Raw genomic sequence first — 24,032 nt, 5'->3', positions numbered from 1 at the left:
TTCCTTCTGGGGGCACCTGACATCTGGGGCAAGAAAAACTGAAGAAAATGGTGTCGGCTGGTTCTTTTATACCCCTGTCATACTGACGTCAGGGAAGAAGCGACGACAACCGACGGCGGACCTAGACTTTGGAATTCGGCCGACCGAGGACCCGCCTGACGGCAGGAAAACCCATCTGTTATGACTGCAGCTGTATTAGCACTCGAACATCTACATTTATGTTAGGTACAAAACTGTACTTTTTCTGCCCTCACTGCTTCTAAGCTGGCCAGAAATGTACCCTACCCTTGCATTTCATTGGTTCCTACCATGGGCCCTGTTTTGGTACCAGGAGTATTGGCGCTATCTATGGACCCCATGCAGTTACCTTAGTCACTGATAGTGATGCTTTTCATTGTGTTGTTGCTCTTAATACTGATGACATCAACACTCAAGTCAGTAGGCTTGGTGTTGTCATGCCCAAAGGTAATTTTTGATGAGGATCATTTTGGAATAAAACTACCTTTCTTTTCTATGGGAGGAATCATTTCCATGTGTAGTCTTTTGGATTTAGTGGTCTGAGCTTTGGTGCCAGTACACTTGAATTAGTAAGCCTTTCATTTAAATGTTAAGAAATAGTTAGGACTCCCAAAGTTGTACCATTAAGATTTTCTCATCGAAATTGAGTGTTTCTTTTGACTTGGGGACTTGACTTGATACTTAAGAGTCCAGATCTAGAAATCTGGCACAATTGTGCGACAGGTTCCTTATTTAGTTTTGATACAGTGTTGTTGTTGTCTTTAAGTCGTATAGTAAGAGTTGTTTTTCTACCTCGTCCATTTTGTACTTTTGGAGAAAGTTTGGCTTGAAGCATCAAAGACACCATCTAGCATAGTGAGGTATATGTAGGGGAGGCACACACTCAACTTGCATGCACACGCTCACACGTCATGTGTGAGTCACACTGCTCTTGCGTGCATGAATCACACTCGTGTGTGCACTTGCACTCGTGCGCACGCATGCTTGCATGCACTTGCACACACACTCGAACTCGCTTGCACACACACACACGCACGCACACACACGCACACACACACACACACACACACACACACACACACACACACACACACACAGTGGAACTCACATGCACACACACAGACTTTCGAACTCACTCATTTGCACCCTGTCAAGCACACATATGCCAGCATATACATACTTGAGACTTGCCTTGTTTTCTCAAAGGAGGAGGAAAGGAAGAAGCCAGTTTGAAGTTTTTGGCTGAGAAATGACATGATTAAACAAAGTATAATGTTGTAATTTACTACTGTAGTGACTTCTTAATGATCAAGTGTTATGGTAAATACACTTGCGCACATTTATACTTTTATGTAGGGTGAAGTTGTTCTTTTTGACCCACTTTTCTTATGATTTTCTGCTGGTAAAAAGTGATTTTATGGGTTCTACTTTAGCTATGCAACTTGTGGTTCAGGGATAGATGACTTCAGTTGAATATGAGTAAGGAAAAATGTGCAAAATTAAAGCCCTGGCTGCTCCGGGGGTCAAGCCCTTCACAACTTCCTCTGCAAATAGGCTGTACCACCTGCACACCCTCATTTAATATGACCAACTTCAAAGTAACACGCCTTTAAGGTAGTTGAATAAGCTTAAGCACAGATTCTTCTAATATATGCTTATGTATTTTATGTGCCAGCATGTCACTATTCCACTATGATGCGTGGTAAAGTTCTCTGGACAGACATTAAGTGAATTGGTGGTAACCTTCATGTTCTGAGGTCTTCTGTCAGAAGCTGCCATGAATAATCTTACTGCTATTGACCATCTGTGGTTAAAACAGTAAGTATATTTGTGCAGCATACTGTGATACTTCGTCTTCATTTGTCTTGCTATTTCACATCTTTAGATGTACATTATCACAGACAGTTATTTTTGTTGGAAATTAACCCTGCTTTTATCACTGTTTGGTGTTTTCCTTTTCTTTTTGTTTTTGGACCCTTTAAAAATAAATCAATCTTACTGTGTATGCAGTCATTTTGTTATGTAAATAACTTTTCTCTTATGATGTTTTGTTTATAGGTTCTCCCCAGAAGTGTTAGGAATGTGTGCCAGTACTGCCTTGGTATGGATGGTAATAGAAGTACTTGCACTGTTACTAGGCCTCTATCTTGTGACTGTTCAGACTGACCTGACTACTTTTGATCTTCTTGCTTACAGTGGATACAAATATGTTGGGTAAGTGGGCTTGCGTGATCCCTGTATTGTGGATTACTTGTGTTTTATAAATGAACAGTACTGAAAAAAATGTACATTTTATTTTACATGTGGTATAGGGGATAAATGACTTAAGTGATGTGTATTACAGGATTCTGCATGTGCCCAAATGGATAAAATATGTCACACACCATTTTAGGAGTTTGTGGTTGTATGATTTGTAGAAAGTATACCACTCCACAGTTCATCTGAAAGTCATATTTTGTCAGTGCACTGCACAGTCATTTTATTCTGTAAAATTGTTGTCCCATACCTTTGAAAATTATTTTTAAGTAAGTAAAAAGCAAAATGCTGATGTACTGTCATTTGCAGATGCTTTGACCAGAGGAGGTTAGGGCACAAAGTCAAAAGTACCCTATGAAGTTGCAGAAACTCAGCATGTATTTGTTATATGCAGAACAGGAACTGGATTTACACATGGAAAAACTTTTCTTGCAAAAGTAGGTTAAGAAGCTGTGACTGTATAAATAAAGATGTATCTTTTTGCATCTAGTATATAACAAACAACATCTAGTCTCTGACTGGAGTCCATTTAGTTTGATATAGGTTAATTTCGTTTTGCGCAGCTTTGTTGTATTTTGTATCTAGACTTTGCTGATTTTTTTTTTAATTTGGTGTAAATTGCCTGTGCATAATTGAACCCCTCCACTAATCTCTTTCGTGCTGTGCTCATTACTGGTATTCACAAATGTGTATCCTCCCTCATACATACATGTTTTCTGCAGCTTGATATGTAGGGTTGGAGCCCTACATCCATCTTGCATGAATCCTGACATTGACCAGAATTTGCTGTTGCTTCCGGGCTATTTTCTTTTCACCCTGGGTGAGGGAGTCTTTCAGTCTTTGGTTATCTACTGTTGGACACAGATTTGCTGTTCAAAACCGGATCACTGGTGAAACATTTAGCATTATCTGTTAGCACCATTCTGTAACTGAATAACCTGTGACATTCTCTGTAGGGGCATATAATTTCATTTTATATAAATAAAAGTACATTTTTGTGAGGATACTTTTTGGAAGACTTTGGTAGAAGTAAAGTCATGAGGAGATAGTATTTCCATGGCTTGTGCCATTCATTCTGCTTCTGTCGTATTTTGTAATGTCTGTGTATATGATATTTGGGTGTTTCATCTGTGCTTAATAAATCAAAACCCATCAGTCAGGACCAGTACACCAGGCAGCTCATCAATCAATGTATTATTATGTAACTTAGCTGAATGGTTGTGATATTCTAGGAATTTGGCTCCTTGTATAGATTGAGGCAAAGTTGCTTCTGTATATAAAAAGAAATGTCACCCACTTTGGCCTTTCAGTCTTCCAGCTGTGACCTAATGGATTTCAATTGTGCTTCTTCAATGAGCATGAATAGTTGTATTCCCCTTGAAGATGGTGGAGTTTTGTTGGAGAAGAGTCTCTGTAGTCTTGTAGATTGAGACTTCAGCACTGAATATGGTCAGTGAGGGGAAATAAAAGAGTGTCGTGATTGGAAGTAATGGCCTCTGTGATCTGAAGACTGGCATGAGGCTTGGGATATGGAGTTCAGATGACCCATGTTTATGAATTCGGTCATTGGCAGCAGTAAAGAGATGTGGTCAGAATGTGTTTGGTACATGTTATAATGATAATGTTAGATCCCACTGGTAATTGCCTTTCTGGAATCATCTGCACGTCAGAATAGACTGAGGATTATATGGCTTCACATGCTGTTTGTCAGATTTTACAGTTCTGATATCTGGGAGAATCCTGTAACTATTCCCTGCAAGCTAGATATGACATATTGTGAATGTTTCGTACAAGTTAGGCATCCCTTGCTGCACTTACTCTTGAGTGGTTTGATCAGCTGTGAACCGTAGCCCATCAGGCCAAGGTACCTCATGTCAAGGGGAACCACTCTATTGCTTGGGTAAACTTGAAAATGCAGAAATGTATAAGTGAGGGCTAATGTCTGCTCTGATGAATGTTATTCGGGAGAAAAGGTACAGGACATTGGCATATGATTCTCCAAGTAAGTGTAGATTGTGTGACTTCCCTTGACACAACATAGTGCACAAACTTGGCCCTGTCCCAAAGTTTTAAAACTCTGGTATGTGTGTTTTTGAAGTCTGATTAATCCTGCAACACCCACCAGTTGTTACAACTGGTTATAAGTGGAATGATAAAAACAGTAAAAATATGTGCTAAGTACCAGGTTGAATTTAGGTGTCAAATTTTTCAGTGTAAAGATTGGTCATTCCCTGCTGTTTCTATTTCAAAAGACATGTGAATGAATGGTGCCTTCGCTGAAGGTTGGGCGTCGGGCTGGCAACTCGGCACTATAAAAATCTACTGCCATTCATTAGCGGATCGGAATTCCACTGTGGCGCGACCCCTAACACTAGATCATAAAAGCCAAAAAGACAAACAAAGTTTGGTGCTTTAGTTTTGACTACAAAATAAAGAAATTGATGTAACAATAGCTACCATCTTCTTAGTGTTAGAGAAATGAAACTGAGTCACCAATACAGTTAATATTCTACCCTCCCTCCCTCTACACAGCAATATCCTTTAAAAATAAACTGCAGCAAAGTGTTTTATATCCTGGTCTGTAGCAAGAAAGTAGTTTCAGCCCTTACCAGGAATCAAGTCACACACTACTGCTGTTGCCCTGACTTTTAAGGCTTTAAACTGTTAAGTTCCACATGCTGTATTACCAACAGACCTTACTGGGGCTGGTGAGGACTAAGGTACAGAGGACTAAGGAAATGACCTAAACCAAGAGATTTTGGACTTTTGTGAGCTCTCTTACCAGGTAGCCAAACCCTTCAAGAAGTGTAGCTGTGGTGATGTGGGTGCATCCTGCATTGCAAACAGCCACTGAGTTAGTCCTAGAAGGCTTGCCTAGTTGCGAATTTTCCCTTTAAAGGCACTGATATTTGCAGCCCTTAATGCCTTATTGTGTAAAGACTTCCTTGTGGTAAGCAGATTTTTCAGACATTTATGTCTAGGTAGAGCAGAAATTTCCCAAGCAAAACTTAACCTTTAAGTGCCAAAACGGAAACTCACCATATCTGACAAAGGGAAAACAGAAAGATGAGCCTTGGGGGTCCTCAGACCAAGCCCCCCACAGATGGATCAACATAATCCCAACTTCCTCCACATCCTCTGACCAAACTTGGAGGAAGCTTATCTACCTATATATGAAGTTGGGAAGCAGTTACTCAGGACAAGTGGGTGGTACTCCTTGTAAAAGGATAGTCTGCAATTCTTAAACTTTGGTACAGAGGTATTCCACAAGTTCCAAGAGATCAGATTCAGTTCATAGCTTAGGTTCTCGAAGACGTGTTGGAGAACGAGGATAATTAAAGAGCAAGAGGAAGGAAATCTTTCCCATCTAAACCAATTGCTAAAAGTGTCAAACTTCTAAAAGCTTACTCAGCAAAGCCTACTACCATGTATTCCTCAAGAAACATTCATGGCAATGCTGGATTTAAAGAATGCATATATTCACATCCCCATCAGCAGAAAAAACACATTCTTAGCAGGGGGAGACTGTCAGTTCACCTGTGCTTTGGCTTATTCACTGCACCCAGAGTATTTACAAAATGTCTGCTGCCAGTGGTAGATTTTCCGCTCTGTCTCTACTTAGATAAGTGCCTTATTCTAGCAGAATCCTACCAGGGTGCCTTGGATGCCATGAACTTCACTGTTGGGTTTTTTGCTGAATCGGGGCTCTCCATCCATGAACTTGTCTGTAATTTGAGTGGCACCATGTTAGCTAAGAATTTGTGTTTTGTTTACTCTGTAAGTTTTAACCTATTGTATTGAATTTTGACACTGTACTTGTATCTCTGTGGCGTCTTAGTATTGTTAATCTGTATTATGCTGCATCTCTTGCTATTCCTTGATCATCTGTATTATCTACCTCTTAGCTTGTTTGTATTTTTCTCCCTGGGTCTCCTCTGAAAATGGGCTTCTTGTCCAGTCGGACACTACCCGGTTATCAAAATAAATACGTAAATAAAATAAACTGGTGCTCACAGTCAACTAAGAGAAATTTTTTGTCATTCTCTGTCAAAAAGTAAAATTGTCAGGAGCGAGTCAGAATATTGTTTCGTGTAGCGCCTTCCTTCCTCAGGATAAACAGAAGATGGCATCAGATTTGTTTTCCAAATCCTTCTGAAAAGGAAAAGATCACAGCAAGAGAGTATCTGAAGATGTCCTATTCATATGCTGCAGTATTCATCACATAGAACTTGTACGTCCGGCCAGTATACAAAAGTCAACATGCTGCTGCTGAGTACGTGCAACGCAACAATTTCTCTTGTGTATGTTGATCATAAAGGGACGTTGAGTATAAAGCGGATGTCAGCACGCACCAACCTCAGAACTCTTCTGCCTATTTGATCACCTGCTCCAGATGTTTTCTCGCCAGATTTGTGTTGAACTGTGGTTCAGATGAGTACCTCATTGGAGTTTTTTCTTTTCTCATTTTCTTGCTTTTTGCTACTCTGCTCTGCTCCCAGGAAACCTGATAGGTACTATAGAGTCCCTGACTCTCACAAATTTATTTTCAAAAATCTTACTGCTGACCCCGAGGTTATTTCTCAAGGGCCTAAAGGAATTAAAGCAACTTCTGCTAAGAAACCCACCCCCTCAGATAGGGATTCCCGAGCATTAGACAGATGGGGTAAGAAAAGTATACAGCTCTGCTACTCTTGCTATTAGAGCACTAAATTGTCAGTTCCATATGCTGAAATTTCAGCAACATATCATGGAAATCCTCAAACAAAAAAAATATCATCTTTTCCTGCTTGTGCAGAAAATAGAGTTACAAGAGTTAATGCATTCTGCAAGTCAAGTAACTAAGCACACCTTACAGTGTGGTTTTGACGTCCTAGAAGCATCTTGCAGAGCAGCAGTCACTGGTTCTGTCCTTAGAAGACATGCTTGGCTTAAGGAACAACCCTTACCAGATTGTGTCAAATCCAAATTGTTGGACGCACCCTTGCACAAAGACAACTTATTTGGCACCAAGGCAGAGGATGTCCTAAAAATGTTGGAAGAAAAAGCTAAATCTTTGCAAATAGTTAAGGACTTCTGCAGGTCCAGCCACCCAGGTTCAGTAAGCATTGCCCCTCCAAGCACTGGTCCTTTCCTCCCCCCTCCAGGTCATCCCAACCCAGACCCCGGAAAAGCAGCCCCCCCCCAGACAGCAGCCCCATGGAATGTAGAGATCTAAGCAATAGAGTTCCTCCTCTTCAAAAGCAGGGAGTGCTAAGCCAAAGAGGGCACCTGGCGCCCCATCCTCGATCTATCCATTCTAAACACCTTTCTGGTGATACCAAAATTCAAAATGCTCATCCTCTAGCAACTACTACCTATGCTCTCCACGGATGCTTGGTTAGCCACCCTAAACCTAAAAGAGGCCTACCTACACATCCCACTCAGGGAATCATGCAGGAAATATCTACAATTCAGGGCAGGATCACTGCACTTTCAGTTCTTTGCACTTCCCTTTGGCTTATCCACTGCTCCCAGAGTTTTCACAAAATGTCTGGCTCCCGCCATTGCTTTTTGCAGGCAAAGAAATATTCAAATTTACCCATACTTAGACGACTGCCTGATTCAGGCAGACCGTCAGGAAAAGCTACTCAAGCACCTAGCCTTTGTAAAGGACCTACTGACCTCCCTGGGGTATACTATCAACGAAAAGAAATCTAAACTAGTACCCACCCAAAAAATTATATTCCTGGGAGCAAGCTTGGACACAGCATTCCAGATAGCATTCCTTACTCTTGAAAAACAAACCTACCTGACAGCCTATTTCTCTCAACTAGCCACCAGACCCCAGTTATCCGCAAGGAAATCCTGCAAGCGCTGGGGTTCATGGCTTCTGACATTCTACTCATTCCATATGTCAGACTGCATATGAGGAGACTACAATGGTACCTAAAAAGCCTTTGGTGTCAACACTCTCAAGGCCTGGAAACTCTTATGCCAATGATACCTTGTTTAAGGAAAGATTTTCTTTGGTGGGCAACAGCATGCAGCCACAACAAGGGACTACTGCTCTCAACCCCACGCCGCCCAGACCCTCACCACAGATGCATCAGACTATGCCTGGGGTGCACACCTGGATGGCACTTGCATACAGGGCCATTGGAACCCACATCAAATACACCTGCACATCATCCAAATAGAGATGTTAGCTGTCTAGCACTCACTGACAGCTTTCAGACCCCTACTCTCCCTGGGGGCTGTACTGATCAAAACAGACAACACCACTGTGATGCGGTATATCCACAAGCAGGGAGGGACTGGCTCATACCCTCTGTGCAGGCTCACCATGACCCTTTGGCACACAGCCTCAGCCATGCTACTACACCTGTTAGCACAATTCCTGCCAGGCTGTCTAAACTCTCTGGCAGACAACTTAACCAAAGAACCTACACCCTTGTAACTCAGAAATGGGGCTCCCTGAAGGTCGACCTATTTGCTTCCCACTCCAACCATCAGCTCAGCAAATTCTGCACCAGGGAACCTCACTGCAAGGCCTGGAAAGTGGATGCTCTGTTCTTCCAGTGGGTCAACCTCTCGGTCTATGCATTTCCCCCTCTACCGCTTATTACAAGAGTACTGCTCAAAATAAGGGAGGAAAGACCGAGGACAATCCTGATTGCCCCAGACTGGCAACGCCAGCACTGCTACCCACTGCTGCACAGCCTGTCACCTCTGCCACCATGGCATCTCCCTCAGATACCAACACTCATGACCCAGATGGATGGAACATTCATGCATCCCCAATTGCAGAGCCTCAATCTGGCAGCCTGGCTTATTCCCTGACCACTGCACAAGCTGCCAATCTCAGCAAACAAGTTCTAGATGTTATAAGTGAGGCCAGACGGCGTAGCACTAGAAAGTCTTATGCTGACAAGTGGAAAAGGTTTTGCATCTGGATCCAGGCTATGGGAGCTGGGGCGGCACAGCACTCCCTACCTCTCATCCTGGATTACCTTGCTAACCTACTACACCGGGGTCTATCCTTTTCTTCTATTAAAATTCATGCCTCTGCTCTCTGCTCATTTCAGCACAGAACCACTTCTTTTCTCACACCCTCTCATCAGACAGTTCCTAAGAAGGACTAACAACATGAGACCACCTAGAAGAGCACTTACCCCAGCTTGGGACCTAAACTTTGTGTTGGAAAAGCTCACCCTGCCCCCCTTTGAACCAGCAACTTCAGCAGAGGTAAAGTTTCTCTCTTGGAAGACAGCCTTGCTTCTGGCCATGACTTCAGCAAGAAGAATATCTGAGCTACAAGCACTAATGGCTGTAGACCCCTTCATCATTTTCCATGCTGACAGGGTCTCCCACAGGACTAAACCATTCTTCATGCCAAAAGTGGTGTCCAGTGTGGCTCTCAACCAATCCATTCATTTGCCTACCTTTTTCCCTAACCCACAAAACCAGGGGGAAAGGATTCTGCACTCTCTTGATGTGCATATACAGCTCAGATTCTACCTTGACAGGACTAAATCATTTGGAAAGACTGATCAGTTGTTAGTCAGTTTTGTTGCAGGAGCAGAGGGCAAGGTCATATCCAAGCAAACCATTTCCAAGTGGATAGCACACTGCATCCATTTTTGCTACAAGCAACACGGGAAACCTCCCCCAAGGGGTTTAGGACACATTCTACCAGAGCAACCTCTTCCACTGCAGCTTTCCTCAGAGGGGTCCCCACCAGGAACATCCTGGAGGCTGCAACATGGACATCTGTTCATACCTTCACCAAGCATTTCCACCTGCCTATCTTCTCCAAATCCATTGCAGGCTTTGCCACCGCAGTCTTGCAGGACATCCTAGCCAGTCCCCAGTCTTCTTGACTGCCTCCACCCTTTTTTTCAGCTTATGGAATCAACCCAAATGTGAAGATTGCAACAGTGAAACACAAAGAACATAGTACAGTTGTCTACACTTACCATAAATGTAGATGCTCGAGTTCCCTCCACCCCCCATGTTTCTCTCTCTCTCTCTCTCCTTACAAGGAACTTTTGGTATTTACTTTCTACTGGTGGTGTACTTCCACCATAACCTAGCTCCGTCTTGGGGGCTCCTGACAGTTAGGGCAACAAAGACTGATGTAATGGCGTTGGCTGCCTTAATTTATACCACTGACGTGACGTCAGTCCTGGAGCAACGGCAGCCGAAGCAGAAATACTAAGCCTCTGGTATTCGGGCCGACTGAGGGCTACCCTGACAGGGATAACCCAAATGTGATGACTGCAACAGTGAATACACTCGAACATCTACATTTATGGTAAGTGTACACAACTCTACTCTTGTTATTTCCAAAGGTCCTCAGGGCGTCACTCAAGTCACTGTTCATGAGGATGTGCTTACTGATGTAGTCAAGTGTAGGTCAACGTCTTGCCCTTCCACATTCCACCACATTGAAACTCCCAGAAAGAAAAAGGTGAAGACCAAGCACATTGCTCCTGCTTTGTCAGAACAGCACCCTGATTGGCAGGCTTTCTCCCCAAGCCTTTTCAGTGGCTTCATGGCCCTGTGGCAGTCCTCCCCTTCCTCTGTTGTTTTGCAGTCCTTTCCTCCCTCCACTGGATTCAAGAGGACAGCTGCAGACTCCTGTTCAGATGAGGAGGAATTCTCCGATGATGAGTCATTGGCCTATTCCACCCAGATAACTTCACCTATAGGGTATGCCTCCCCAGAAGAGGAATCTAATGGTACAGAGTCCCTTGGGGAGGATATTTCCTTTGGAGAAAGTATCCAAAATCTGAAAGAGTTTTTCCAGTGGGACTGCTGCCAAGTCTCTGATATTCAGAAGAGGTATTATGACCTCTTGCAGATGAATTCTACTTCACCCTGTGCTATTCCCTCGGTTCTTCCAGCATTCCTGGATGCATTTACTGCTGCTTCCAAGTGCCCAGATTCTCAACCTCCTTCTCCCAAGTGCCCAGACAGGTTCTACAAGGTTCTTAAGGATGCTAAGTTCCTGTTTAAACCTCCATCTGTAGACCGAGCTACCATTTCTATCTCGGCTGATAAAGCCTTCAACTTAGTGCCTTCTACTTCCTTACTGCCCTCTGATAAAGAGTGCAAGGTTATGGAGAGACTGGGTGGGGAAAAAGGTCTAAACCTCTGGTACCCTGACCTTAAGAGCAATTAACTACCAGACTCTCATGACCAGATACTTTCTTGGTCTCCTTTCTGATAAAGGGAAATTTCTTTCTGAGCTTCCAGGGTCTCCTGCCAAGGCAAAACTGGCTGTCTTTCACCTCCTCTGCCCAGGTTATGAGGCATTCCATCAAGCGCAGATGTTATTCGTGTTTCACTGTTGCAGTCATAACATTTGGGTTATCTGCTTGCAGTAGCCCTCAGTCGGCCTGATTAACAAAGTCTTGGGTCCTGCGTTGGTTGCTGTCCCTTCTTCCATGACGTCAGGTCGTTAAGGGTATAAAACATGCAGCCGATGCCATTACATCAGTCTTTCTTGCCATGCGGTGCCCGAAGCAGAAGCAGTTTGAAAGTGCTGGTTGGCCGACTCCTGAAATTTTCGTTTTCGAGTTTCAGAACTGAAGTCTTCATCTAAAAGCTAAGTACCCCATTGGGGAAACTTTTTCTTGCTCTAAACCGATGTCAGTAAAAGTAAATAATTGCATTACTTGTGGAAAGCAAGTACCTCATAAAGATTTTCATTCGTACTGTATTCCTTGCCTAGGCCCTGACCACGACATACCTCACTGTCGGTTTTGTGCCTTATTTAAACCACGAAATATCCGTCGTCTGTATATTTTCACTTCTAAATATTTTGGTGCTCAGTTCAGGTATCCTGATATGTCTTCGGTAAGCCATCCAACTACCAACATTCTGAAAACACGCAAAGATAAAGACAGAGACAGACCACCTAGGTCCAAAGCTGCCAACAACACTTCTCCTAAGCCAGTCGCCAGTTCGTCGGTACTTAGTGAGGCGCTTTCACAGCCCCTGATACCCACTACTTCAGATTTGCAGGCCTCTACTGAGACCCATTCGGAGTCCGGTATGCCACGAGATGCTTCAACTGTGGAACCTGTGGATGTCTCTACCTTAGATGGGTTCGGAGCCGCTGTGCAGGCACCGGCTTCTGAGGGTGTATTCAGGCCTACAGACTTGCGTGTTAAACTGACGCCATCTTCTTCTTCAAGGCCTAAAACTCGAACCATGCCTAGAAAACTGATGGATGCCCAGACCGCATGGTCAGGCCTCTATGCCTAAAAAACAAATAAGAATGGCTGAAGACCTTATTACTTTAATCAAGGGAAGCCAGCCTTCCCCCTCTAAGAGACCTAGTACTGAGTTTGCTTATGATACTTCTGACCAGGATTCTGAATTTTTCTGTTTCCTCTGATGACCAGGATTTACCCTTATCTACCTATGAGGATTCTGATGCTGAGGACTCTATTCCCTCTGCTCCCCCCCCCCCCCCCAGAGGATTTCTCTTTTGGTAAAACCTTGCATACCCTCAGGGAGCATTTTCGTTGGGAAAGTCAGGATTTCATTGATTCTAAAAAGAGGCTTAGGGATTTCTTACTCCTGCCCCAGCGCAGGCCTTTACCCATACCTCCTGTACTAGACATTGTTGATGATGCCTTTTCGGAATCTAGTTTGGCCCCTAATTCTTTACCTCCTGCTCCCAGAAAACCTGATAGATATTACAGGGTCCCTGACACTCACAAGTTCCTTTTTAAAAATCCTACTGTGGATCCCAAGACCATTTCACAGGGACCCAAGGGCATTAAAGCTACTACTGCCAAAAGTCCTGCCCCCTCTGATAGAGACTCCAGGGCGCTAGATAGATGGGGTAAGAAGGCATACACTTCTGCAACTTTGGCCATTAGGGCCTTAAACTGCCAGTTTCATATGTTAAAGTATCAGCAGCATATTATTGGATTGCTTTAACAGAAAATGATGTTTATTTCCTGCTTGTGCTGAAAATAAGGATTTACAGGATTTACTGCATTCAGCTGAACAAGTTGGAAAACATACTTTGCAATGTGGTTTTGATTCACTAGAGGCATCTTGCAGGGCTGCTGTAACTGGGTCTGTACTTAGAAGGCATGCTTGGCTTAAGGAGCAAACCTTGCCAGATCATGTTAAAGCTAAATTACTGGATGCTCTTTTAAACCAGGACTGCCTGTTTGGCAACAAGACAGAATAAGTTCTTAAAAGGAGGAAAAAGCTTAATCTATGCAAACTGTTAGAGATTTTTTACAAGTACAACCTCCAAGGTTTAGCAGGCATTGGCCTTTCAAGAATTGGCCTTTCCTGTCTCTTCAAGACCTTCTCAGTCCAAACCCAGATCCAGCAGAGCTCTCCGGCTTCAGTCCCAGGGTACGCACAGGACTAAGCAGTGGGGGGCATCCACTTCCAAATCTGGGAACTAATAAAACTCCTCCCTGTGGTAAACTGTCTCAATGACTTCTTTTTAAAACTTCCAAGCACTTCTCAACTGATTGCCCCGTTGGGGGGAAAGATTGCTCTTCATGCAAAGAACTGGGAACTCATTACCCAGGACAAATGGGTTTTAAATATAGTGTCCCAGGGATACAGATTTCACTTCCACATGTTACCAACACCAAGTGGTTGGCCAGATCTACCCCCAAAATCAGTGGGCAGAGGCCCAAAAGCAAGTACTTTCTCTCTTAAGCATGGGGGCTATTCAGTTGGTACCAGAAGAGGAAAAGGGACAATGTTTCTACTCAAGACTTTTCCTGGTACCCAGAAAAGTCAATTCATGGCATCCTATCCTGGACCTGTCTACTTTAAACACCTTTTTGGAGATTCCAAAATTCAGGATGCTAACTCTTCACCAGATGTTCATCGTGTTTCACTGTTGCAGTCATTACTCCTGGGTTATCCTGCTGGCAGGCTACCCGCAGTTGGCCAGAATTCCAAAATCTAGGTCCGGCGTTGGTTGCTGTCGCCTCTTCCCTGACATCAGTGCACCAGGGGTATAAAAGATGCAGCCGACGCCATTTTCTTAAGTCTTTCTTGCCGCGCGGTGCCCAAAGCAAAAGCAGTTCGCAAGTGCCGGTCGGTCGACTCCTGAGATTTTCTCAGATGAATTTCAGATCCGAAGTCTTCATTAAAGCTAAGTACCCCGTTGGGAAAACTTTTTTCTTCCTCCAGATCGATGTCAGAAAACGTTAACAATTGTATTTCTTGTGGGAAGCAAATGCCTCATAAGGATTTTCATTCTTACTGTATTCCTTACCTAGGCCCTGATCATAATGCTGCTAGCTGTCGGTTTTGTGTTAGATTCAACAAACGCACTATTAAGCATTGGTGTGATTTTGCATATCATTACTTTGGCCGAAAATTCAATTACATAATGCCGTCAGAACAGCCAACGACCGGAGTTTCTAAAAAACGCAAGGAAAAAGAGAAGGACAGGCATCCGAGATCCAAAACTGACGACGAGGCTTCAGCTAAGCCAGTCGCCAGTTCGCCGGTTCTCAGTGAGGCGCTTTTGCAGCCACTGACACCCGCTAGCTCAGAGCCACAGGCCGCTGACGACTCCCACGTGGAGCCAGCTAGGCCTCTGGATACTCAAGGTATTGTACACTCAGAAATCATTCCCTCAGATGGGTCCGGAGCCGCTGAGCAGGCATCGGCTTCTGAGGGTGTTTTCAGACCTACACAGCTTTATGTAAAGCCTACTTCAGCTTCAAAAGCAAAGACTAAAGCAGCTTTAAAGACAAAGAAACAAGTACAGCATTCTCCAGAACAGACTTCCATGCCTAAGAAACAGATGCTCAAAATGGCCGAAGACCTTATTACCTTGATCAGGGGTTCCCATCCCCCTCCTGACAAGAGGCCTAGGCAAGAGGCAGACTATGACTCTTCTGATCAGGTTTCCATTTCCTCTGACTCCTCTTCTGTACAGGAATACTCTCTTCCTCCCTATGAGGATTCTGATGCTGAAGAATCCATTCCTTCAGCCTCTCCTCCTGAGGATTATTCTTTTGGGGAATCCCTGCATTCCATGAGGGAGCACTTCCTCTGGGAGAGCCAAGATTACTCAAAATCAAAGAAAAGGCTTAGAGATTTTCTTTTACTTCCTCAGCACAGGCCTCTTGCTATTCCCCCTGTGCTAGACATTGTAGATTATGTATTTTCAGAGTCCGGCCTTTCTCCAGACTCCTTACCTCCAGCTCCTGTTAAACCAGACAGATACTACAGGGTTCCAGATTCACATAAATTTCTTTATAAAAACCCTGCTGCTGACCCAGAAACTATTTCTCAGGGTCCCAAGGGGGTTAAGGCCGCTACTGCAAAAAACCCTATCCCTTCTGACAGGGATTCAAGGACACTAGACAGATGGGGGAAAAAGGTTTACACTTCTGCTACTTTGGCTGTGAGGGCTTTAAATTGTCAATTTCATATGATTAAATGTCAGCAATACTTAATGTCACTGTTAAAACAGAAAATGTTGGCTAATTCTGATTGTGCAGAAAATAAGGAAATGCAGGATTTATTGCATGCAGCTGAACAAGTGGGAAAGCATACATTGCAATGTGGTTTTGATTCTCTGGAGGCCTCCTGCAGGGCCGTATTTATGGGTTCTGTCATTAGGAGACATGCTTGGTTAAAGGAACAAAATCTGCCTGATCATGTTAAAGCAAAATTATTAGATGCTCCATTACAGCATGATACTTTATTTGGTGTTAAAGCAGAGGAGGTTTTGAAGAAAATGGAGGACAAAGCAAAATCTATGCAAACAGTAAAGGATTTCTTACAGGTTCAGCCACCAAGATTTAGCAGGAACTGGCCTACAAAGAATTGGTCCTTTCCAGTGTCGGACAGGCCACAAAGAGGCAGATACAGACATCCCAGAGGCAGATCCCAGCCCCAGGGCTCATACAGGCCTAAACAGTGGGGCACTTCTACCTCCAAAAGTGGAGAAGACAAAGCACAGCCATACAGGAAACAGTCCCAGTGACTTGCCTCTACCAGCACCAAGCACTTATCTTCTTGCAGCCCCCTTAGGGGGAAACCTAGCACTTTTCTCTCAAAATTGGCACATGATCACCCAGGACAAATGGGTATTGAATATAGTGTCCCAGGGCTACAGGTTCCACTTTCACACCCTGCCAAAGGCAAATGGTATGCCAAACCTGCCACACAATCAATGGGCAGAGGCACAAAAACAAGTTCCGTCCCTTATGAACTTGAGTGTCATTCAGCAAGTACCACAGCAAGACCAGGGACAAGGATTTTACTCAAGACTTTTCTTGGTACCCAGAAAGGACAAAACCTGGAGACCAATACTGGACCTGTCTATTCTAAACACATTTCTGGACGTTCCAAAATTCAAAATGCTAACTCTGCAGCAGCTTCTGCCCATACTGGCCAAGAAGGCTTGGCTTGTAACTTTGGACCTAAAAGAGGCATACCTGCATATCCCAATCAGACAATCTTGCAGAAGATACCTCAGATTCATAGCTGGCTCAATGCACTACCAATTCTCTGCACTGCCCTTTGGCTTATCTACTGCGCCCAGGGTCTTCACAAAATGCCTGGCACCAGTAATTGCATTTTGCAGACAGAGAAATTCAGATATATCCTTACTTGAACGACTGCCTTATACAAGCAGAGAACAAGGACACTCTACTAAAGCATCTGGCGTTCGTAAAAAGATTATTAATTTACCTGGGGTACACAGTAAACGAAAAGAAATCAACACTAGTACCCTCTCAAGAGATAATATTCCTGGGTGCAAGCTTAAATACAACTGCCCAGATGGCTTATCTCACGCCAGACAAACAAAGGCAACTAACTTCTTACTTCAAAATGTTGGCATCAAATACCCAGTTATCTGCAAGAAAAATTCTGCAGGCTTTGGGCTTCATGGCATCCTGCATTCTGCTAATTCCATATGCCAGACTGCATATGAGGAAACTTCAATGGTACCTAAAAAGTGTCTGGACTCAACATTGTCAAAGCCTAGAAGCATTAATTACCCTCATTCCTTGCCTGCAACAGGAGTTTCGATGGTGGGCACATGCCTGTCACCTCAACAAGGGACTGCCATTCACTCTACCCACAGCCAGGCAGTCAATAACAACAGATTATGCCTGGGGAGCACACATGGCAGGAAAATGTATTCAGGGCACATGGTCCACAAGCCAAATGCATCTACATGTCAATCAAAAAGAGATGCTAGCTGTTCAGAATGCCCTGACAGCTTTCAAGGATCTACTCCATCCAGGACAACTACTGATAAGGACGGACAATACTACAGTCATGTGGTACATAAACAAGCAGGGAGGCACACATTCCAACCCCCTCTGCAGACAAGCCAGGACTTTGTGGGACACAGCATTGACTTATCAAGTACACCTGCAAGCACAATTCCTGCCAGGAAAGAACAATACTCTGGCAGACAAACCAAGCAGAAACCTCACGGATCCCCACGAGTGGAAACTGGATCCACAAGTCTTCAGCATGATAACAAAGGAATGGGGATGCCCAGACATAGATCTATTTGCTCCCCTCACAACTGCCAACTACAGAAATTCTGCACAAGGACTTATCACAAGCAAGCGTGGAAAGTGGATGCTCTGTCATTCAGCTGGAAAAGTCTAACAGTATATGCCTTTCCTCCTCTGCCTCTCCTCCACAAGGTGCTCCTAAAGGTCAGACAGGAGAAGCCAAGAATGATTCTGATTGCCCCAGACTGGCTGTGCCAGCACTGGTACTCAATCCTAAAAAGTTTGTCTCAAGGCCCAGCCTGGACATTACCTCTAATTCCTCACTTACTGACCCAGCGAAACAGTCAGATTCTGCACAGCCAACTCAGGACCCTAAATCTGGCAGCATGGCAGATAATGTAACCATTCAAAACACAACTCTCTAAAGCGGTGATGGATGTTATTTTGGAGGCCAGGAGGCCCAGTACCAGAAAATCTTACGCAGAAAAATGGAAAAGATTCTGTGCTTGTAACCAGGCACAAGGAATTGTCAAATCTGTGCCAAATATCCCTCAGAGTTTGCAATACCTAACTGAGATGCTGGACAAAGGCCTATCCTTTTCATCAATTAAAATTCATGCCTCTGCCATTTCAGCTCATTACAATACGAATCCTCTTATTTTTTCCCATCCTTTGCTAAGGCAGTACCTCAGAGGGGCCAAAAACATAAGACCTCCAAGTAGAGCCCCAATACCTGCATGGGACCTCAGTTATGTCTTGGAAAAACTCACACTGCCGCCCTTTGAGCCAGCCAATACAGATGATATAAAGTTTTTATCTTGGAAAACAGCTCTGCTCCTAGCTATAACCTCTGCAAGGCGAGTTTCAGAGATACAGGCACTCATGGCTGTGGAACCTTTCATCATTTTCCATCCAGACAGGGTTTCTCTAAGGATGAGCCCGACATTTATGCCTAAGGTAGTGTCCAGTGTGGCCATTAAGCAAACCATTCATTTGCCTACATTTTATCCAAACCCTCAGAATAAGGGTGAGAGATTTCTGCATTCTTTGGACATACACAGACAACTATGCTTCTACTTGGACAGAACTAAAGCTTTCAGAAAAACTGAGCAACTGTTAGTGGCATATGCTGCAGGATCTCAAGGAAAGCCTATCTCAAAACAGACTATTTCCAAATGGATAGGCCACTGCATTTGTTTCTGCTACTCACAACATGGCAAATCAGTGCCCAAGGGCATTAGACCTCATTCTACCAGGGCAGCAGCCACTTCAGCAGCCTTTCTCATAGGAGTACCAACCAAAGACATTTTAGAGGCTGCAACGTGGAGTTCAGTGCATACTTTTACAAAGCACTACTATTTACCTCTCTACACTAAATCCAGAGCAGGCTTCGCCACTGCAGTTCTGCAGGGCCTTATAGCCTCTCCTAATCCTATTTAGGCCCAGCCACCCAACCTCAGCTTTGGGATTCAACCCAAGAGTAATGACTGCAACATTGAAACACGATGAACATAGTACAGTTGTGTACCTACCATAAATGTAGATGTTGGAGTGTATTCACTGTTGCAGTCCAGGTTACCCTCCCACCATCCCCCTTTTCTTTGCTGGGACTTACCTATACTTCTCTATCTTATACAACCTATGTGGTGTATTTGCTTGTAGATGAAGGAAATGTTTATTTTACTGCATGCATAATTATTGGCATAATTCTTTTTTTAGCCTACCATTTTGGGGGCACCTGACATCTGGGGCAAGAAAAACTGAAGAAAATGGCGTCGGCTTCATCTTTTATACCCCCTGGCACACTGACATCAGGGAAGAGGTGACAGCAACTGATGCCAGACCTAGACTTTGGAATTCTGGCCGACTGCGGGTAGCCTGCCAGCAGGATAACCCAAGAGTAATGACTGCAACAGTGAATACACTCTAACATCTACATTTATGGTAGGTACACAACTGTACTTTGCTTCCTATGCTAGGCAAAGATGCCTGGCTGGCAACACTCGATTTAAAGGAAGCATACCTGCACATCCCAATCAAGGAAGCTTGCAGAAGATACCTACGCTTCAAAGCAGGCTACATGCACTATCAGTTCTCTGCACTGCCCTTTGGCTTATCTATTGCGCCCAGGGTATTCACCAAGTGCCTAGCTCCAGTCATTGCATTTTGTAGGCAAATAAATATTCAAATATACCCATACCTGGATGATTGTCTAATTCAGGCAGAAAGCCAGGACATACTTTTGAATCATCTGGCTTTTGTACAAAGGGTGCTAACTTGTCTGGGGTACACCATAAACGAAAAGAAATCACACCTGGTACCCTGTCAACCAATTACATTCCTGGGAGCAAGCTTGAATACAACTTCCCAGATGGCTTTCCTCATGCCAGAGAAACAAATTCATTTGACAACCTTCTTCAAACTAGTGGCCACAAAAACCCTGCTATCTGCAAGATAAATACTGCAAGCCTTGGGGTTCATGACCTCCTGCATTCTTCTAATTCCATATGCAAGACTGCATATGAGGAAACTACAGTGGTATCCAAAAAGCCTGTGGTGTCAACATTCTCAGGATCTAGAAGCAATGATTCCTATCATACTGTGTCTATGCCTAGAGTTCCTTTGGTGGGCAGAGGCCTGCCACCAGAACAAGGACTACAAGTCACACTACCCCCTGCCGCCCAAACCCTAACAATAGACGCATCAGACTATGCTTGGGGGGCTCACCTGTTAGAGAAGTGCATTCAGGGCAAATGGAACCCAAGTCAAATGCACCTGCATATCAGTCAAAAAGAAATGTTAACTGTACAGAGTGCTCTGACAGCCTTCAAGGACCACATTCTTCCAGGACAATTAATGGTAAAGACAGACAACACCTCTGTTATGTGGTACATAAACAAGCATGGGGGTACACATTCTTATCCCCTCTGCAGACTAGCCATGGCTTTGCGGAACACAGCCCTGAGCTACCAAGTGCATCTACAAGCTCAGTTCCTGCCAGGAAAACTAAATACACTGGCAGACGAACTTAGCAAAAACCTCAAGGACCCACATGAGTGGAAACTGGAACCAAGGATTTTCAACATGTTGACAAGCAAATGGGGGAGCCCAGATATAGACCTGTTTGCCTCCCCCCAGAACTATCAATTGGACAAATTTTGCACAAGGACTTCCCACAAAGAAGCTTGGAAAGTGGGTGCTGTTTCCCTCAGCTGGAAGAACCTATCAGATGTTCTTCATCTCACATTGCTGCAGTCCTTACATATGGGTAGTCCGCTGTCCTCGGTAAAACTGACATCAGTTTGGGGATTATTTTGTTTTTTCTTGCCTCTGTGTTTTACCGGATGTCAGAAAAGGGATTATCATTCTTTGTGTATTCCTTGTTTGGGGCCTGGTTGGATTGTGCTAGGCTGGTCTCAGCTTCTGTTGGTGTCATTCCTAGTTCAGCAGGGCACATGCTTAAAGTTGGGAAGTTTTGAGCAGGCTTATTCTCCTTATTCTGATTCTGATGCAGATGATTCCACTCCTTCTGCTTCACCTCCAGAGGATTTTTCTTTCTCAGAGACACTTCATTCTATGAGGGAACATTTTAAGTGGGAAGGTCAGGACTTCTCTGATTCTAGGAAATGTTCTGGATGTTGTGGAAGATGTGTTTGCAGAGGCTTCACTTAATCCTGATTCTCTGCCTCCTGCTCCTGTTAAACCGGATAGGTATTACAGGGTGCCTGAGGCTCATAAACCCAGAAACTATTAGTCAGGGACCTAAGGGTGTCAAGGCCTCTGTTGTAAAACCAGAGCTTTGGATAGATGGGGAAAGAAGGTCTATACATCTTCTACCTTAGCTATGAGGGCTTTGAATTGCCAGTTTCATATGTTGAAATATCAAAACTTTCTTCTTTCTCAATTGAAGTCTAAGGTGGATGCTCTGGCTGAAGGCATTGAGTGTAAAGAGTTGCAAGATTTGGTGCATGTCTCTGAACAAGTGGGTAAGCATTCATTACAGTGTGGTTTAATTTATCTGACCATGTTAAGACAAGGATTTTGGATGCTCCTTTGCAGTCTGATGTGTTGTTTTGTTCACCTGTGGAATCAGTCTATCTGGACATTCCCAAGTTCAAAGTTCTGGCTCCAGTGGTAGCTTTCTTCAGGCTAAGAGGAATACAGATCTGTCCTTATTTGAGACTGAATACAGCATCCCAGATGGCCTTGGACAAACAAAATAATCTTTCTTCATCTAAATGGAAAGCACAGAACTCCTTAGCAGATGTGTTGAGCAGACAAACAACAAGTTTTGAATGTTATTTTGCAATACCTTACTGAGTTATTGGACAAAGGTTTGTCCTGCTCACTATGACTGTGACCCACCATTATTTTCTCAGCCTTGTCTCAGCAGTTGCTTGTTTCTTTTGCTTTGGGTTCTCAGGGCAAACCTGTTTCAAAACAAACAATTTCTAAGTGGATTGGTTTAAGGTGGTGGTGTGGACTACCCATATGTAAGGACTGCAGCAATGTGGATCTTCGAACATCTACATTTATGGTAGGTACAAAACTGTACTTTTATGCCTTTCCTCCTCTGCCTCTGCTCTCCAAAGTACTACTAAAGATCAAACAAGACAAACCAAGGACGATTTTGATTGCACCAGACCGGCCCCCACCAACACTGGTGTACCCCCTCTTGTGCAGTGTGTCACTGTTGGCCCCATGGCACCTGCCTCAGATTCCTACCCTATTGTCTCAGCAGGAGAACCAGATTTTTGGGGAAGTTTCAGTGTGCTGTGTACTGTTTATTCGTAAATTCCAGTTACTTTGAAATGTTTCTCACTCTAAGCGTCTTCTGCCCAGTTTGTTCGCACAGTGCAGTTATTTTGTAGTGTTTCTTACAATGACGATGAGTGACTTTTACAGTGATTTCAAGAGTATTACAGTTCCCAAGAAACTTATTTCGCAAAGTTCAGTTATTCAAAGGCTTGTTATGCTATTGGGCATAGTTACAAATACTGGCATAAATTTGTGGCATATGTTTAAGTATTTATGTTCGTGCATACTTGCAAAAGCCTTTGCTGGTATGTATTAATATGGCAAATAGATTTTGAAAACCTTCACCATTGGTGTTTGACCAGAATATTGCAGAGAATCTGAGAATGTTTGAACAAGCTTATGATATTTTTATGCAAGCAACTTATTCTGACAAAGATGTATGCACCAGGGCATTCATTTTACTAAACCTAGCTGGGTTAGAGGCCATTATAAGAGAGCGTTCATTTGTGTATGCATCAGTGGTATATGAGGGAGGAGGTGAAAACAGTCATATTATTTAACAGGCCGAATCAAGGGAAGACCCAGAGTGTTTGAAGCACAAGTTCAGGGAAATGTGCAACCCCCAGACAAATATTACGTTAGAGAGGCATTTGTTTTACACAAGTGAACAAAAAGCAGGGTAAATTTTTGCAGCTTATATAACTGACCTGAGAAACAAAGCTAAAATGTGTTGGTTTAGTGACTTAAAAGATGAGTTGATAAAGGGCAGGCTTGTGTTTGGTATTAATAGTGCTGCAGTGAGAAAGATTTTTGCTCCATGACATTGATTTAACGCTGAGCAAAGCCACTGAGATTTGTCAAATCCATGAAGCTACAGAAAGGCACACAAGTATGCTTGCAAGTGATAAGAGCATGGCTTCAACAGGCTCCAGAGCAAATATAAACAACATGCAACACGTGGCTAGCAGAAGCAGGCCTAAGTACATGGCAGCTGCTACCCCTGCAGGTTTACCTGGGAGATCCTGTATTTTCCAGCAAGTTATAAGAAAAAGACATGCTCAGTGCAGTGCAAGAATGAGCCAGCAAATCCTAAATCCAGCTTCATTGTTAACTGTCGCAATTGTGGTGTCAGTCATGAGTCTAAGAGAAAAATGCTTAGCATTTGGTCATCAATGCCACAAGTGTAAAAAATGGAACCATTTTCAAAAGTTTTGCAAATCAAGTAAACCTCACACAGTTGTAAAGAAGGGTCACTCGAAAAAGCAAGTTGATCATATAGAGAGCTGCAATTCTACTTTCTACGTAGATGGTGTATCAGTAATTGATGAAAAGGTTGATGCAGTAAATTTGTTGGCAAAGAATGAAATGTTTTGTACTGTCCAGATGAATGGTAAATCCACTGAGATTAAAGTGGACACTGGCTGAAAGTGTAATGTTATGTCAGCAGACACATTTGCTAAAGTGAGAACTGGTGAACAACTCAGTGTGGCTAGTTGTGCGAAACTTGTTGGTTATGGAGGTGAAGAAATT

General features: G+C 43.6%; 1 protein-coding gene across 1 annotated transcript in view; it reads left to right on the top strand.

The window, feature by feature from the left end:
• Window positions 1-24,032, top strand: part of YIF1A (Yip1 interacting factor homolog A, membrane trafficking protein) — a 466,700-nt gene that overhangs the window by 313,482 nt on the left and 129,186 nt on the right. The window contains exon 6 of the mRNA XM_044075685.1: window positions 2,077-2,232. Coding sequence (XP_043931620.1) covers window positions 2,077-2,232 — 156 coding nt within the window. The remainder of the gene's footprint in view (window positions 1-2,076; window positions 2,233-24,032) is intronic.

The sequence above is a fragment of the Protopterus annectens genome, chromosome 6.part1, assembly GCF_019279795.1.
Source record: "Protopterus annectens isolate FY-2018-M chromosome 6.part1, PAN1.0, whole genome shotgun sequence".
Lineage (NCBI taxonomy): Eukaryota > Metazoa > Chordata > Ceratodontiformes > Protopteridae > Protopterus > Protopterus annectens.
The sequence above is the reverse complement of the archived record's forward strand: the minus strand, read 5'-3'. Positions and strand labels throughout refer to the sequence as shown.